The sequence below is a fragment of the Scyliorhinus canicula genome, chromosome 22 (assembly GCF_902713615.1).
Source record: "Scyliorhinus canicula chromosome 22, sScyCan1.1, whole genome shotgun sequence".
NCBI lineage: Eukaryota > Metazoa > Chordata > Chondrichthyes > Carcharhiniformes > Scyliorhinidae > Scyliorhinus > Scyliorhinus canicula.
Genome location: NC_052167.1, coordinates 3,568,940 through 3,584,523, shown reverse-complemented (window position 1 = coordinate 3,584,523; position 15,584 = coordinate 3,568,940). Strand labels below are relative to the sequence as shown.

Here is a 15,584-nt window from a genome sequence, read left to right as displayed (position 1 = left end):
AATGGCCAGGTGATATTTTTTTAATGTTGTTGACTTTGGGATGAATATTGGCCAGGACAGGAGACAAGGGGAACCTAATGAGAGCAATGGAATAAAAATCAGAACTGGGCATTGGAGGGAAAAATACAGAGAGTGTTCAAGGAAGAATCAGTGGTAATCATAACTCATATGCTGAAGTCATTTGGATTAGATCAAATCAACAGAACAATTCTCTACAATGGGCTAGGAACTGGCAATAGCCAAAGGGGTAATTGGTGTTGTAATAACCCTCCCGGCATCCACGGGGACAGGCCAATTAATCGCCCCATGGAAGTCCTGGAGGCCCATCAGCGAGGGCTCATGGAAATCGCCTCATAAAAGCGGGGCTGGACTGGGACTGGCGGGAACGTTTCCCCCGGCTTGGGGCCTTGGAGCTGTGAGCCAGTTTGCAGCCTTTACTTCTGTTGTTGAACGACACTTCTTTGGGATTTACCTTCTCGGGCCCCGCTGATGTCTGTATCATTTCAGATTCCCAACTCAGATCTGAGCAAACATTGAAATAAAAGCAAAGTACTGGGGATCTGAACTAAAAAGAGAAAGCTCTGGAAAATTGTCAGACGGCCTGGTGACATTTATGAAGTTAGAAACATTTCTTTCCAAGAAGGGTCACGTTGGACGTGAAACATTAACTCTGTTTCTGTCTCCTCAGACCAGTAGAGGTTTTCCAGCACTTGCTGTTTTTATTTCTGAGCCAACATTACTCCTTCCCAGTGTTGTATTCTTTTTTTAATAATCTTTATTGTCACAAGTAGGCTTACATCAACACTGCAATGAAGTTAGTGTGCGTGGTAGGCTATATTGTGGTACCTAGGGGGGTGTACCTTATACTGTAGTATGAGTACAGTAAGAAGTCTTACACACTGGGCAGCACGGTGGCCTAGTGGTTAGCACAACCGCCTCACGGCGCTGAGGTCCCAGGTTCGATCCCGGCTCTGGGTCACTGTCCGTGTGGAGTTTGCACATTCTCCCCGTGTCTGCGTGGGTTTCGCCCCCACAACCCAAAAATGTGCAGAGTAGGTGGATTGGCCACTCTAAATTGCCCCTTAATTGGAAAAAATAATTGGGTAATCTAAATTTATTTTTAAAAAAAAGAAGTCTTACACACCAGGTTAAAGTCCAACAGGTTTGTTACAAACACTAGCTTTCGGAGCACTGCTCCTTCCTCAGGTGAATGAAGTGGTATGTTCCAGGCAGTGCTCCGAAAGCTAGTGTTATCATGGCCAATCCACCTAACCCGCACATTTTTGGACTGTGGGAGGAAACCGGAGCACCCGGAGGAAACCCACGCACACACGGGGAGGATGTGCAGACTCCGCACAGACAGTGACCCAAGCCGGAATCGAACCTGGGACCCTGGAGCTGTGAAGCGATTGTGCCATCCACAAGGCTACCGTGCTGCCCGTCATGTAGCATGAGTGGTAGAACCTGCCTGCTGGTTCCGCCCAGCAGGTGGAGCATAAGAGCCTGTGTTTCACCCACAGCAGTCATTCTGTACCGGAGTTGTTGGGGTAACTACTTGTTCATTAAAGCCTTCAATTGGACTACAATCTCACTTCAGTAGTGATTGATCGTGCATCAGTGTGAAAAGCCCCTAGTCACCACATTCTGGCGCCTGTTCGGGTACACAGAGGGAGAATTCAGAATGTCCAAATTGCCTAACAGCACGTCTTTCGGGACTTGTGGGAGGAAACCGGAGCACCCGGAGGAAACCTATGCAGACACGGGGAGAACGTGCAGACTCTGCACAGACAGTGACCCAAACCGGGAATCGAACCCGGGACCCTGGCGCTGTGAAGCAACAGTGCTAACCACTGTGCTACCGTGCTGACCGTAGCAAATCGGAGTGGGGTTCGGAAATTGAGTCTGACAAGTCAAGCCGCCTCCACAATGATAGTTGATCTTCTCTCGCCGCTACACCATTGCACACTATTATCCTGTAATCTCCATAGTGCCCCGAGATCTATCGCTCTCAGTCTTAAATACACGCAATGGCTTTCCAGGGTAGAGAATTCCAAAGGTTCACAACCTATAGCATGAAGAAATTTCTCCTCATCTCAGTCCTAAATTGTTGACCCTTTATTCTAAGACGGAGTTGCCTAGTTCTAAATTAGTCACAAATAATGTCACTGACGCGGCATCATGCCATAAAATAAAAGACTCGAAACTTCTACCTGAGACTGTAATGAGCCAAGAACATCTCAAGAATCACTTACCCGAGGGGACCGGGTGGACCTTCCTCTTTAGATGTTTAGTGGGTCTGAAAAAGCCTGGCATTGTAACTGGGTGAATCTCAACATTCTGCAGCAACCATCCTCTTTGTCCCGGGGTCTCCCATCTGCAAAAGTTGGCAAATGCGCCTGAGTCTCTTGTAACACGGTGCAAGTAACTCCACCCACTCTCCCCTTTCACAGCATGCAAGCTACGCCCCTTGGCAAGGTTCAACCTCAGTTAGTCCTCAGGAGGGCTGCGTTAAATGCAACACCATCTCACCTTCCCCCCCCCCCCCCCCCCACTGTTGCCATAGAAGTTTTATGTTACATGGAACGGAGATGTTGATTATCTCTTGTCAGTCTTGGCCCCGATTAAAATCGAGGGCATTCCATGTATTGTGCAGTGGGTCGCTGACTCGACGTGGCAATCAAAACAATGTATTCCTTTCCAATACGTTTTGTTTCTAAATTAATTCGGCAGTGGTTTGAGATAACAGGATTGATCTATTGTTTGGAGACTCATGCATTGTGCCTTGAGTGTCTTTGATTCGTCATCTCTCAGGCACATCCATAAAATTGTATTTTATACGTGAACCCACCTTTCATTTATTTGCTCTTTCTAGGTTTACATCCAGATTCGATTTTGCACAGCACAATTTTCCTTCCCTTATAAACGGCACACTCTCAGCCCGTTGCCGACTAAAATGAGGAAAATACTACAGGCGCTGAATACATCTTTTCTCGGGCAAGCTAGAGCTATTTATTTCCAAATGAAGCTGTAGCTAAAAATTAAGCCAAGGAGAGGAGACCAAAACCATTTTTGGGATTAAAGTACGCCCAGTGGGTAAACTGTTGCCAAATTGCAGAGTGGTTGAAATGAATGAAAATGGTGAAATTTGGTTTGATGGGCAGCACAATTTGGGCAATAGCGAATAGTCAGCTAGCTGGCTTTACAATCTGCCTGAATTTTAATGAATCAGGGTGCAGTGCTGGCAAATATTTGAGAGGGTTTTTCTGCACTGAAACTAAAAGCTGACAAACACTTGCCAAAAACAAACTAGGTCTAAATATCTCCCAAACATTACATATAAATTTAGAGTACCCGATTTTTTTTCCCAATTAAGGGCGAATTTAGAACATAGAACATAGAACGATACAGCGCAGTACAGGCCCTTCGGCCCACGATGTTGCACCGACATGGGAAGTCAAAAACTAAAGGCCATCTAACCTACACTATGCCATTATCATCCATATGCTTATCCAATAAACTTTTAAATGCCCTCAATGTAGGCGAGTTCACTACTGTTGCAGGTAGGGCATTCCACGGCCTCATCACTCTTTGCGTAAAAAACCTACCTCTGACCTCTGTCCTATACCTATTACCTCTCAATTTAAGGCTATGTCCCCTCGTGCTAGCCACCTCCATCCGCGGGAGAAGGCTCTCACTGTCCACCCTATCTAACCCTCTGATCATTTTGTATGCCTCTATTAAGTCACCTCTTAACCTTCTTCTCTCTAACGAAAACAAACTCAAGTCCATCAGCCTTTCCTCATAAGATTTTCCCTCCATACCAGGCAACATCCTGGTAAATCTCCTCTGCACCCGTTCCAAAGCTTCCACGTCCTTCCTATAATGAGGCGACCAGAACTGTATGCAATACTCCAAATGCGGCCGTACCAGAGTTTTGTACAGCTGCAACATGACCTCATGGCTCCGGAACTCAATCCAAAGGCCAACACACCATAGGCCTTCTTCACAACCCTATCAACCTGGGTGGCAACTTTCAGGGATCTATGTACATGGACACCGAGATCCCTCTGCTCATCCACACTGCCAAGAATTTTACCATTAGCCAAATATTCTGCATTCCTGTTATTCTTTCCAAAGTGAATCACCTCACACTTCTCTACATTAAACTCCATTTGCCACCTCTCAGCCCAGCTCTGCAGCTTATCTATGTCCCTCTGTAACCTGCAACATCCTTCCACACTGTCTACAACTCCACCGACTTTAGTGTCGTCTGCAAATTTACTCACCCAACCTTCTGTGCCCTCCTCTAGGTCATTTATAAAAATGACAAACAGCAACGGCCCCAGAACAGATCCTTGTGGTACGCCACTCGTAACTGAACTCCATTCTGAACATTTTCCATCAACCACCACCCTCTGTCTTCTTTCAACTAGCCAATTTCTGATCCACATCTCTAAATCACCCTCAATCCCCAGCCTCCGTAGTTTCTGCAATAGCCGACCGTGGGGAACCTTATCAAACGCTTTACTGAAATCCATATACACCACATCAACTACTCTACCCTCGTCTACCTGTTTCAGTCACCTTCTCAAAGAACTCGATAAGGTTTGTGAGGCATGACCTACCCTTCACAAAACCATGCTGACTATCCCTAATCATATTATTCCTATCTAGATGATTATAAATCGCATCTCTTATAATCCTCTCCAAGACTTTACCCACAACAGACGGGAGGCTCACCGGCCTATAGTTACCGGGGTTATCTCTACTCCCCTTCTTGAACAAAGGGACTACATTTGCTATCCTCCAGTCCTCTGGCACTATTCCTGTAGCCAATGATGACATAAAAATCAAAGCCAAAGGCTCAGCAATCTCTTCCCTGGCTTCCCAGAGAATCCTAGGATAAATCCCATCAGGCCCCGGGGACTTATCTATGCACCTACGCACCTACTTCCCTACGCACCTCAATGCCATCTATTCTAATAGCCTGGGTCTCAGCATTCTCCTCCACAACATTATCTTTTTCCTGAGTGAATACTGACGAAAAGTATTCATTTAGTATCTTGCTTATCTCCTCAGCCTCCACACACAACTTCCCACCACTGTCCTTGACTGGCCCTACTCTTACCCTAGTCATTCTTTTTAATAGTTTCATGGTCGTTTTAATTCAAGATTTTTTTTATTGACTTCAAATTTCACCATCTGCAGTGGTGGGATTTGAACCTGGGACCCCAGAGTACTCTGAGTCTCTGGATTACTAGGCCAGTGACAATACCACTATCCCACCACCTCCCCGTGTGGTCAATCCACCTAACCTGCACATCCGTTGGACGTAGACATCGGGAGAATGTGCAAATTCCACAAGGACAGGGGGCCAGGATCGAACCCAGGACCTCGGCGCCGTGAGGCATCAGTGCTAACCACTGCACCACCATACTGCCCGATATACGGTAAAGTCGCCAGAGCCCCAGAAGACCATAGGCTGCTTTCCCCTTTGAGGGGGAAGAGTTGATTCGTGGTGATTTAACCTGAGGATCACCACACCTCAGGCGAGGGGCAAGATTGAGAAGACGGGGGCCTTCAGGAATAACCTCAGCCGGTACGGGCATCGAACCCGCGCTGCTGGCCTTGCTCTGCATCACGAACCAGCCGTCCAGCCAACTGAGCTAAACCAACCCCAATGAGATAAAACACACCATTAAAATAATTATTCTTCCTATGACTAAATGATCCTGGTAATTACAAAATGATTATGTGTTTCTCTGACATTTGAATATGAATGGACTCCAGCTCTGTATATATTTTCTTTTTAAATTCAAAGCAGCACATGTTTGCTCTGACTGACGATTAATTTAGCCCGATATTTTCCTCTACGAGCCGAAAGGTATGGTCTAAAATGCACCTCATTAATTATTTGGCTAATTGTATATATGTGAAAAGACTCTGGAGTAGGGCTGATGGGATAACAAATGCATTCTATCACTCAAATTTCCAACCACCCAACGAAGAACTCCCAATCTGACTTTGGAAATCTTTGTCATAATGTTATAGATCTGTGAGGGCCCAATTTTGAAAGAGAATCTCCATGTTGGAGTTCCACCAATAATCTACCAATTGAATACATAAAATACATAATGCATAAACATTAGCATATAAACTTGTTTCAAATTCTCATTGACCAATAAATCATTTTCGAAATGCTGATGTCGCATTCCAGGAACCTTATTGGCTGACAAAGGTTTTGCGACCTTTCAACTATTGGTGATGCAAGTCTCTGGATTGTGTCTTTTTCCCAGCTATCTTATTGGCTGCTACTATGTACAGGACGCACCTGAATATTCCTTGTTTGGTACCAATGGGAATATGGTTTGGATGGGCAGACAAGTGGACAATCAGCTGACTGATTTATCCGGTATTGGCTCATTGGCACCTGGTAATAGCAGCCAGCTGCTGCTCATTGGCTGTGCTTGATCCCCAGAACGTGACGGGAAATCCTCATTCGTCGTTGGTCCACAGTAACTAAATGCTCATCGGTCAGTTGTAACCACCTGACAACAGTAAGGCACTGCATCACAATGCCAAAGTGACTCAACTGAGCAAATTCAACTGAGTTTCAGGTGACAGGCCTGTAAACCAGAACCATGCTGATGTGTGAGGACGTGTCTATCTCCACAGCGCAGGGACTGCCGACTGATCAAAACCCATGGCCTGTATCCATGTCTGAGCCACACAGTGCTCCAATTGTGGAATAGTCAGAGCGCTCAACCTCTGCCAGTTACGATTTACAACCGATCCAGACTTGTGACCAGGAGAACCCATGAGATAAACAGCTTTAAGGACCATAAGTCCACAGTCATTAATCATTCAGGGGTGTGTGCACCGTTGACAACAGCAGCATTTGTTTTTTTTTAATAAACAATTTTATTGAGGTAGTTTTTGGCTTTATAAACAGTTACAGACATCATCAGAAAGAAAGCAAAAAAGGCAAAAATGTGCAAACATCCACGTACTTTCAATACTTCCATCGTAACATATTGCACAAGCCCGCTCCCCTCCCACCGGTACTAAAGAGCAGCATTTGTTGCGCATCCTTCTTTGCCCTTGAGATGGCGCTGGTGGCCCTCCTTCTGGCTCACACATGAGTGGCTCGCTAGCCATTTCAGAGAGTGGTTAAGAGTCACATGTCAGTCAGACCGGGGAGTGCAGACGTCCTTCCCTAAAGTTTAGCAACAAGCCAGATGGGGTTTTACTCAAACCTCGACACATACCACATTGCGATCTCAAATTACACACATATTGAACCACGTTATATTTTTCCCTAAAAATTTAGCTAATTTGCTTTGGGGTTAATACGCTCTGCTCCCATCATTTAGATTTAGATTTAGACTTATTGTCACCTGTACTGAGATACAGTGAAAAGCATTGCTCTGCGTACACTCCAGAAAGATCGTACCATACGTGAAAAACATAGGATAGATACACAATGTGATTACATAGACACAGGCATCGGGTGAAGCATACGGAGTGTAGTACTGCTCAGTAGAGAAGATGTGTGGAGAGATCAAGTCAGTCCATAAGAGGATCATTCAGGAGTTTGGTAACAGCGGGGAAGAAGCTGTTTTTGAATCGGTTGGTGGGTGTTCTTGTCATGATATGCAAACATGCAACCAATGAACACTCAGAATAGGACACAACCAATGGGCAGTCAGGACACTCAGAGGTGGTATCACCACAAGGGGGCATGACATAAACACTATAAAAGGGATGAGGCACTCACACCCTGCCTCTTTCCACAGACAGACATCTAGAGAGTTAGACAGGGTTGATCAGCAGCATCATACCCCAGCACATGGCTTAGAGTAAGCTGTTACAGTTAGACTGAGTTACTACAGTTAGATTAGCAGAGAGTCAAACTCATTTGAGAACTATGTTAATAGTTCAATAAACACGTTGAACTCATTTCAGAGTCTGGAGCATCCTTTAGTTAAGACTGCATCAAGTTGCAGCCTGTGTTATCCGAAGCAGCAGAACACAAGAATTCTCAGACTATTGTATGTCCTGCCCGATGGAAGAGAGAATAACCCGAGTGGGAGGGGTCTTTGATTCTGGTGCCCACTTTCCCCAGGCAGCGGGAGGTGTAGATGGAGTCAATGGATGGGAGGCAGGTTCGTGTGATGGACTGGGCTGTGTTCACGACTCTCTGAAGTTTCTTGCGGTCTTGGGCCGAGCAGTTGCCATACCAGGCTGTGATGCAGCCAGATAGGATGCTTTCTATGGTGCATCTGTAAAAATCGGTACACATGACAATAAACACAAATCCAGTGCGCCAGGATGTACACATTGTGCACACTGCCTGCGTATCGGGCATGATGTGCAGCCGGTGGTCACACACCAACTGTACATTGAGGGAATGGAAGCTCTTCTAATCATAGATCATAGAATTTACAGGGCAGAAGGAGGCCATTCGGCCCATCGAGTCTGCACCAGCTCTTGGAAAGAGCACCCTACCCAAGGTCAACACCTCCACCCTATCCCCATAACTCAGTAACCCCACCCAACACTAAGGGCAATTTTGGACACTTAAGGGCAATTTATCATGGCCAATCCACCTAACCTGCACATCTTTGGACTGTGGGAGGAAACCGGAGCACCCGGAGGAAACCCACGCACACACGGGGAGGATGTGCAGACTCCGCACAGACAGTGACCCATGCCGGAATCGAACCTGGGACCCTGGAGCTGTGAAGCGATTGTGCTATCCACAATGCTACCGTGCTCATAAGGAAGCATGTGTTCAATTAATCACCTCTTTGACCTGGGGCATGCCAGCAATGGCGGCAAATCCTGCTACCCGGGCATTCCGGAGTGACTGAAGTGTATATAGTCTGCTGCCTTGGGCAACTGTCACATCGCTGATGCACCTGATGTCTGAGAGATCACAGTCAGGTCCTCGCTCGGCCCCTGGAAAAACCAGTTGAGGGCGTCCAGGAGCAGGTAACCTCCTCCACGCCCCCGCGGTGGCACCGCGGGGGCGTGGAGGAGGTTACCTGCTCCTGGACGCCCTCAGCTGGTTTTTCCAGGGGCCGAGCGAGGACCTGACTGTGATCTCTCATGTGCACCATGACCTGCACAGGTGCCGCACGGTCGTCCTGGTTAGCCAAAATCTTTGGATACACAGACGGTCAGGCAACTCCTGGAAGGACAGACGCTGACGGTAAACACGTGCCCTGATGCGGCGCCTCCTTCGCACCTCCTCTTTGGTCTGTTGAATGGCCGGCACATGAGCCTCACCGACTGGCCCCTGTTCTTCTGGGGCAGGCTCCTCTTATGTGGGGTCCTCCCTGAGCAGGACCTGCTGCTCCAGCCTCCACATTGGCAGCCTCAGCCAGGTGGACAGCGAGCATTGCTGCCTCTACTCCGGTTCATTCCCTGCAGAGGGGGGGAAAGAGAATACATGTCAGCAAGGTGAGTATTCTCTTGCCCATCCGAATCCAACAGGCTATATAGTAACGCCGAGTTGCATCTCAGCTCCACCCTCCACATGCTCCTCACCCATTCCCCCCGATATGTTGCCTTCCACACTTCGCCCCTGTCCCCATCAGTGAGTGGAATCAGTGACCCTCAATCCTCACCACCCGTCCGTGTCAACAGGGGTACTGGTGGCAGCGATAGGCTCTGCAGCCTCTGTCCTGTCTCTCCAGTGGAGTTTACTGTGGGTGGTCTCATTGGGTGGGCCGTGTGTTTTCTTGCCAGCAGCGTGGCACCTGCTTGTGAGGCGGAGAGGGTCACCAATTGCCTCCATGTTTAGAGGCTTGTGTGTGGGCAAGTCCTATAGGTGGGGGTGAGGCAGGGAAGTGTGTGCCTGCTGGGAGTGTAGCTGCAGTGTGATGTGGGTCCTGGGTGTGACACACAGGTTGTTAACAACCTGCCCAGCGGCAGGATGGATGGGAGCTGGGGCATGGTGGGCAGGCAGGGCTTGGAGACAGCTGGTGGCCCTGCGGAGCGGGCTAGCTGATTCTGTCACTCGTAAGGCCTCTGCCAAGAGGGGCAGTGTGCCAGGGAGGGTGTGCCAAAGGCCATGGTGCATGTGTCCTTTGTTTGTGGTGAGCTCTGCTATTCCCCTGCAGGGCGGCTGAGCTCCTGATGAGTGAGCTGAGGAGTGACAGCACCTGCTGGGCCACTGATTGTGCTTGGCCACGCCCATCCCGGTGATGGGTCAGCTGGGGGTCTGAGGGTTTCCAGAGGGGCAGCCTGGGCGGGTTCCCAAATGAACACAGGCTCTGTGAACATTCACAGGACACAGTGAGCAGTCAGCACGGTGAGCAGCCAGGGGCCTGGAACTTGTACCAAATGGATGTGTTCCAAACAAATCCTGGAGCAATGGTGGTGTGGGCCAGGTCACCCTGATCCCGAAGGGGGGGGGGATACCCGAACCCACGGAGCTGTCAGCAAGTCACTCCCGGCTTTCCCCCTGGGCCTGGCAACCAACCCCCAGCAAGCGCCACTAATTTTAACAGCTTTTAAAACTTTGCTTACCTTCTCTCTCTCTCTCTCCCCCCCCCCCCCCTTAAACCAGGGGCTGGTTTAGCTCACCAGGCTAAATCGCTGGCTTTTAAAGCAGACCAAGCAGGCCAGCAGCACGGTTCGATTCCCGTACCAGCCTCCCCGGACAGGCGCCGGAATGTGGCGACTAGGGGCTTTTCACAGTATCTTCATTGAAGACTACTCGTGACAATAACCGATTTTCATTTTCATTCATTTCATTTCATTCTTAGTAGCCATGGCGCCCAGTCCCCGTGAGTAAATACCTGGAGTAAACCGCGCCCGGGTGACTTCCGCCTGAGAGGGGTGGAGCATCGCGGAGGACCCCGGAGCAGAGTGGGTCAGACCCCGGAGCAGAGTGGGTCAAACGCGCTAATCACATTTAAGTGAATGCAAACACCGGTTTTGTATGCCATTGCCAGCGAGGGACCGGAGCATGGCACCCAGGCACGGACCTCAAACCGCCTGATTCTCCGCCCGATCGCAGGCCGCGTTTGCTGCGTCGCGATGCAGAGAATTTCATCCAGTATATTTTGGGGGGGAAAAAACATTTACGTCCAGTTCAGAGAGCAGATGTCCCTCAGTACTGCCCTGAGAGTATCAGCTTCTTCTAGGAGATCACATGCTGCTCAGGTCTCTGGAGTGAAAGTTGAACCTGATACTTTCTGACTCAGAGCTAAGTGTTGCGAAGCCATAAGTGATAACTCATTGCGTTTGTGTTCTGCTGCACAGAATCCTAACGTTAGACTTGCTCTCTGCAGGCTAAGGGCCGGGGTCGGTGGATTTAATTCCGCAGTTTAGCAACAATGCACAGATTCCTGGCTCTTCCCCAATATCGGAAGAGTTAAAGGTAGGAAATGATGTGCTGACAATGAGTCCAATGATTCATGGTGGAAAAGAAATGATGGGCGGGGCAGGAGGTTTCATCACAACCAGGGCTCCAATCAAAACTAGCACATGCCCAGTTTAAGACCGTTCCCAGGAAAAACTTCCGCATACAACGTGGCCAAACGTGGAAGAGACTCCAGGTATTCTACTGGTGGTACAAATCTTACATTCACCTGAGATATTGTGGGATAACTTGACTTGGATGTAACATTTCCAGAAAACACAGGTGGATTCCGTTGCCGACTATAACGATGCTGAAGATTAATGTTCATCTGATTAATTTATTTCATTTTCCCAAGAGCTTCTATTCCTTGCCTGGTTTCTAACCGGGGTACTACGCCAAGCCTCCCCGCCCCCAGTCACCTTGGTCCTGTTGCTGTTTAATTCTACGTGAGACTCAACGCTGAAATGTCACAATGCGATTCAATTTTGTCAGCCGTGGTTCAGAGGTTAACACTCTCACCTCTGAGTCACAAGGTTGTGGGTTCGAGTACCATGCCAGGCCCATGCACGACAATCTAGGCTGATGATCCAGTGCAGTGCTGAGGGGGTGCAGCACTGTCAGAGGACGTTTGGGATTGAGACGCTAAACCAACCCCCATCTGCTCCCTCAGGTGGATGTATAACCCTTCAACACTACTACTTGATTTCCATTAAACGACAAAACATACAGCTCTCAATCCACCATAAAAATCAGTAGGGCATAGAGTAATGCTTGTGGTACAGAACAGATTCTGGCTCTTTTTAGAACTCCTTCAGACTCTGGCTGAATGTCTTCAAATAACTGCTTCAACTAAGTTGTTTCAGCCTCTTCCTTGTCTTCAGACAAGGCTGCTCTGCTTTGAAATATTATTACTCTTTTTTTTGTAACTATCCTACTGAGAAAGAAAACTGCCTTTACTTTGGTCTAAAAGGACAAGGGTTGCCAAATCAAACACGTCTCTCTCAGCTCCATCCAGCACTGATGTCATCTCCCAAAGCTAAAAAACAAACTTGCTTTCCAGGGATTTGTGGCACATTAACTCCCCAGGGACTTCCCCATTCAAACCACGGCACATTAGCCCAAACCAAAAAGCACATTCATTTCTCAATTTCTCTTCTGGCTGCTGAGACCACCCAGGCACTACAGAACAGAAGTATGTTTTGAAAAAAACATGACCATTGCAATCAAACACATTCTAACCCCAGGATTTTAACCCTTAAATTGCCCAATACATGTCAATCCAATGTTCCTAAATTCTTCCAATCATCACATATGCAAAATGTTGATTTGAATCCAGACCGCACAAAAACACCAGTGCCCAAAGTTTAGGTCCACTGTGAGCACATCATGGATTCCTATATGTCACACTTAAAGAATGATACAATTCAAACACACCAAAGGCAAAGAGCAGAAGCCTTCCCTGGCCCTACCATGCTCACAAACTGTATGAATTTCCTGCTCTGTAGTGACTGCAGAAGATCAAACGGTCATGGCTGGAAAGATCAGCTATACAGTTTCTGCCCTCGGGAACCCCTGGATGGGGATATCAGGAAGCTGAATGTCATTCTTATGTATGTAATACCACAAAAGGCCATAAATGGGGCATGGCAGCACAGTGGTTGCACCGTTGCTTCACAGCTCCAGGGTCCCAGGTTCGATTCCCGGCTTGGGTCTCTGTCTGTGCGGAGTCTGCATTTTCTCCCCGTGTCTGCGTGGGTTTTCTCTGGGTGCTCCGGTTTCCTCCCCAAAGTCCCGAAAGACGTGTTGTTAGGTGAATTGGACATTCTGAATTCTCCCTCTGTGTACCTGAACAGGCGCCGGAATGTGGCGATTAGGGGCTTTTCACAGTAACTTCATTGCAGTGTTAATGGAAGCCAACTTGTGACAATAATCAGGCAGCACGGTAGCCTTGTGGATAGCACAATCGCTTCACAGCTCCAGGGTCCCAGGTTCGATTCCGGCTTGGGTCACTGTCTGTGTGGAGTCTGCACATCCTCCCCGTGTGTGCGTGGGTTTCCTCCGGGTGCTCCGGTTTCCTCCCACAGTCCAAAGATGTGCGGGTTAGGTGGATTGGCCATGATAAATTGCCCTTAGTATCCAAAATTGCCTTAGTGTTGGGTGGGGTTACTGGGTAATGGGGATAGGGTGGAGGTGTTGACCTTGGATAGGGGGTAGGGTGCTCTTTCCAAGAGCCGGTGCAGACTCGATGGGCCGAATGGCCTCCTTCTGCACTATAAATTCTATGTAAAAAAATAATAAAGAATATTATTATCATTAAATATAACATAGTCACTATTAACTCCAGTTGGGAATTCAGGAGAACCTTCATTATTTTTTTTAATTAATTTACGGTTTCGCTGACTAGGCCAGCATTTACTGCCCAACCCATAGTTGCCCATCAGAAGGTTATGGTGAGCTGCCTTGATGAACCGCAGCAGCCCTTCAGGTGTAGGTACACCCACTATGCTGCTAGGGAGGGAGTTCCAGGATTTTGCCCCAGGGACAGTGAAGGAACGGTGATATATTTCTCAGTCCGTGTGGTGAGTGATTTGGAGGGGAACCTCCAGGTGGTGGGGTTCCCAGGTATCTGCTGCTCTTGTCCTTCTAGATCAGGGGTGGGCAAACTTTTCCGTGCAAGGGCCACATTCAGAAATTCACAATTCACAAAGGGCCGCATAGTATATTAAGTAAAATAATTACTTCACCCGGTTATGATTCTGGGCGCCTCATATAGAACATAGAACAGTACAGCACAGAACAGGCCCTTTGGCCCTCGACGTTGTGCCAAGCAATGATCACCCTACTCAAGTCAATGTATCCACCCTATACCAGTAAGTAACCCAACAGCCCCCCCCCCCCCCCCCATTAACCTTAAGAAAATTTTTTTTTTTTTTTTTAATGACTTGGTGGGCCGCAGAAATACCTTTGGTGGGCCGCATGCGGCCCGCGGGCCGTAGTTTGCCCACCCCTGTTCTAGATGATAGTGCTCGTGGGTTTGGAAGGTGCTGTCGAAGTAAACTTGGCGAGTTACTGCAGTGCCTCTTGTGGATGGTACACAAGGCTGCCACTGTTGGGAGGGTGGTGGAGGGTTTGAATGTTTGTGGGCGGAGGAGCAATCAAATGGGCTGCTTTGTCATGGATGGTGTCAAGCTTCTTGAGTGTTGTTGGAGCTGCACCCATCCAGGCAAGTGGACCCATCCATCACACTCCTGACTTGTGCCTCGTAGATGGTGGACAGGGTTTGGGAGGGTCAGGAGATGAGTTACTCGCCACAGGATTCCTAGCCTTTGACCTGCCCTGGTAGCCACGGTATTTTAAAAAATAATTTAGTGTACCCAATTCATTTTTATCCAATTAGCGTGGCCAATCCACCTACCCTGGCCATCTCCGTGTTGTGGGGGCAAAACCCATGCAAACATGGGAAGAATGTGCAAACTCCACACGGACTGTGACCCAGAGCCGGGATCAAACTTGGGATTTCGGCGCCATGAGACAACCTCTGCACCACCGTGCTGCCTGGTACCAAGGCTAGTCCAGTTCAGTTTCTGATCAATGGTAACCCCAGGATGTTGATTGTGGGGGATTCAGCGATGGTAATGCCATTGAATGTCAAGGGGCGATGGATAGATCATCTCTTGTAGGAGATGGTCATGGCTTAGCACTTGTGTGACACGAATGTAGCTTGCCACTTGTCAACCCACTTGTCTTATTCAAGGGAGTGGTGAGAATGTGGAACTCATCATCACAGGGGATAATTGAGGTGAATAGTATAAAACCATTTAAGAGACCAGTGCTTGTGCTTTCCATCTCTCTCTGCGCTTTCCTTTTTTCTATTCTCTCCTTCCCTTCCCATGATTTGCCGTCCTCTGTGTATCTGCCACTGCCTTTTCCTCTCTTCAAACACGTTCACATCTGAAATGCTCTCTCCATCTTTCCATGTCCCTTACTCATATTTCATCCCTTCCTTCCCATTCCCCCTTTCTATTATTACTTGAATTCCTCTCTCCCTTTCCTTTCTTTACCTTTTCCCTTTCCTTGTTCCTCTATTCCTTTTTGTGCTTCCTTTCCTATCTCCCATTACTTATTTGTCTCTCCTTTTCCCAATTCTCTTCATCCTCCCCAAATCTAATTTCCATTTCCCCCTCCTTTGCCATTAGCCCCCCCCCCCTCT

The 15,584-nt window shown here is 48.0% G+C and overlaps 1 protein-coding gene across 2 annotated transcripts in view; it reads right to left on the bottom strand.

Moving 5' to 3' along the window:
- Positions 1–2,358, bottom strand: part of LOC119956122 (protein transport protein Sec24B-like) — a 54,062-nt gene extending 51,704 nt beyond the window's left edge. The window contains exon 1 of one of the 2 annotated variants that reach the window (XM_038783004.1): positions 2,253–2,358. In XM_038783004.1, the coding sequence (XP_038638932.1) occupies positions 2,253–2,313 (61 nt within the window). In that variant the 5' untranslated portion in view covers positions 2,314–2,358. The remainder of the gene's footprint in view (positions 1–2,252) is intronic. The other variant, XM_038783007.1, reaches the window with a different exon arrangement.
- Between the last annotated feature and the right edge of the window lie 13,226 nt (positions 2,359–15,584).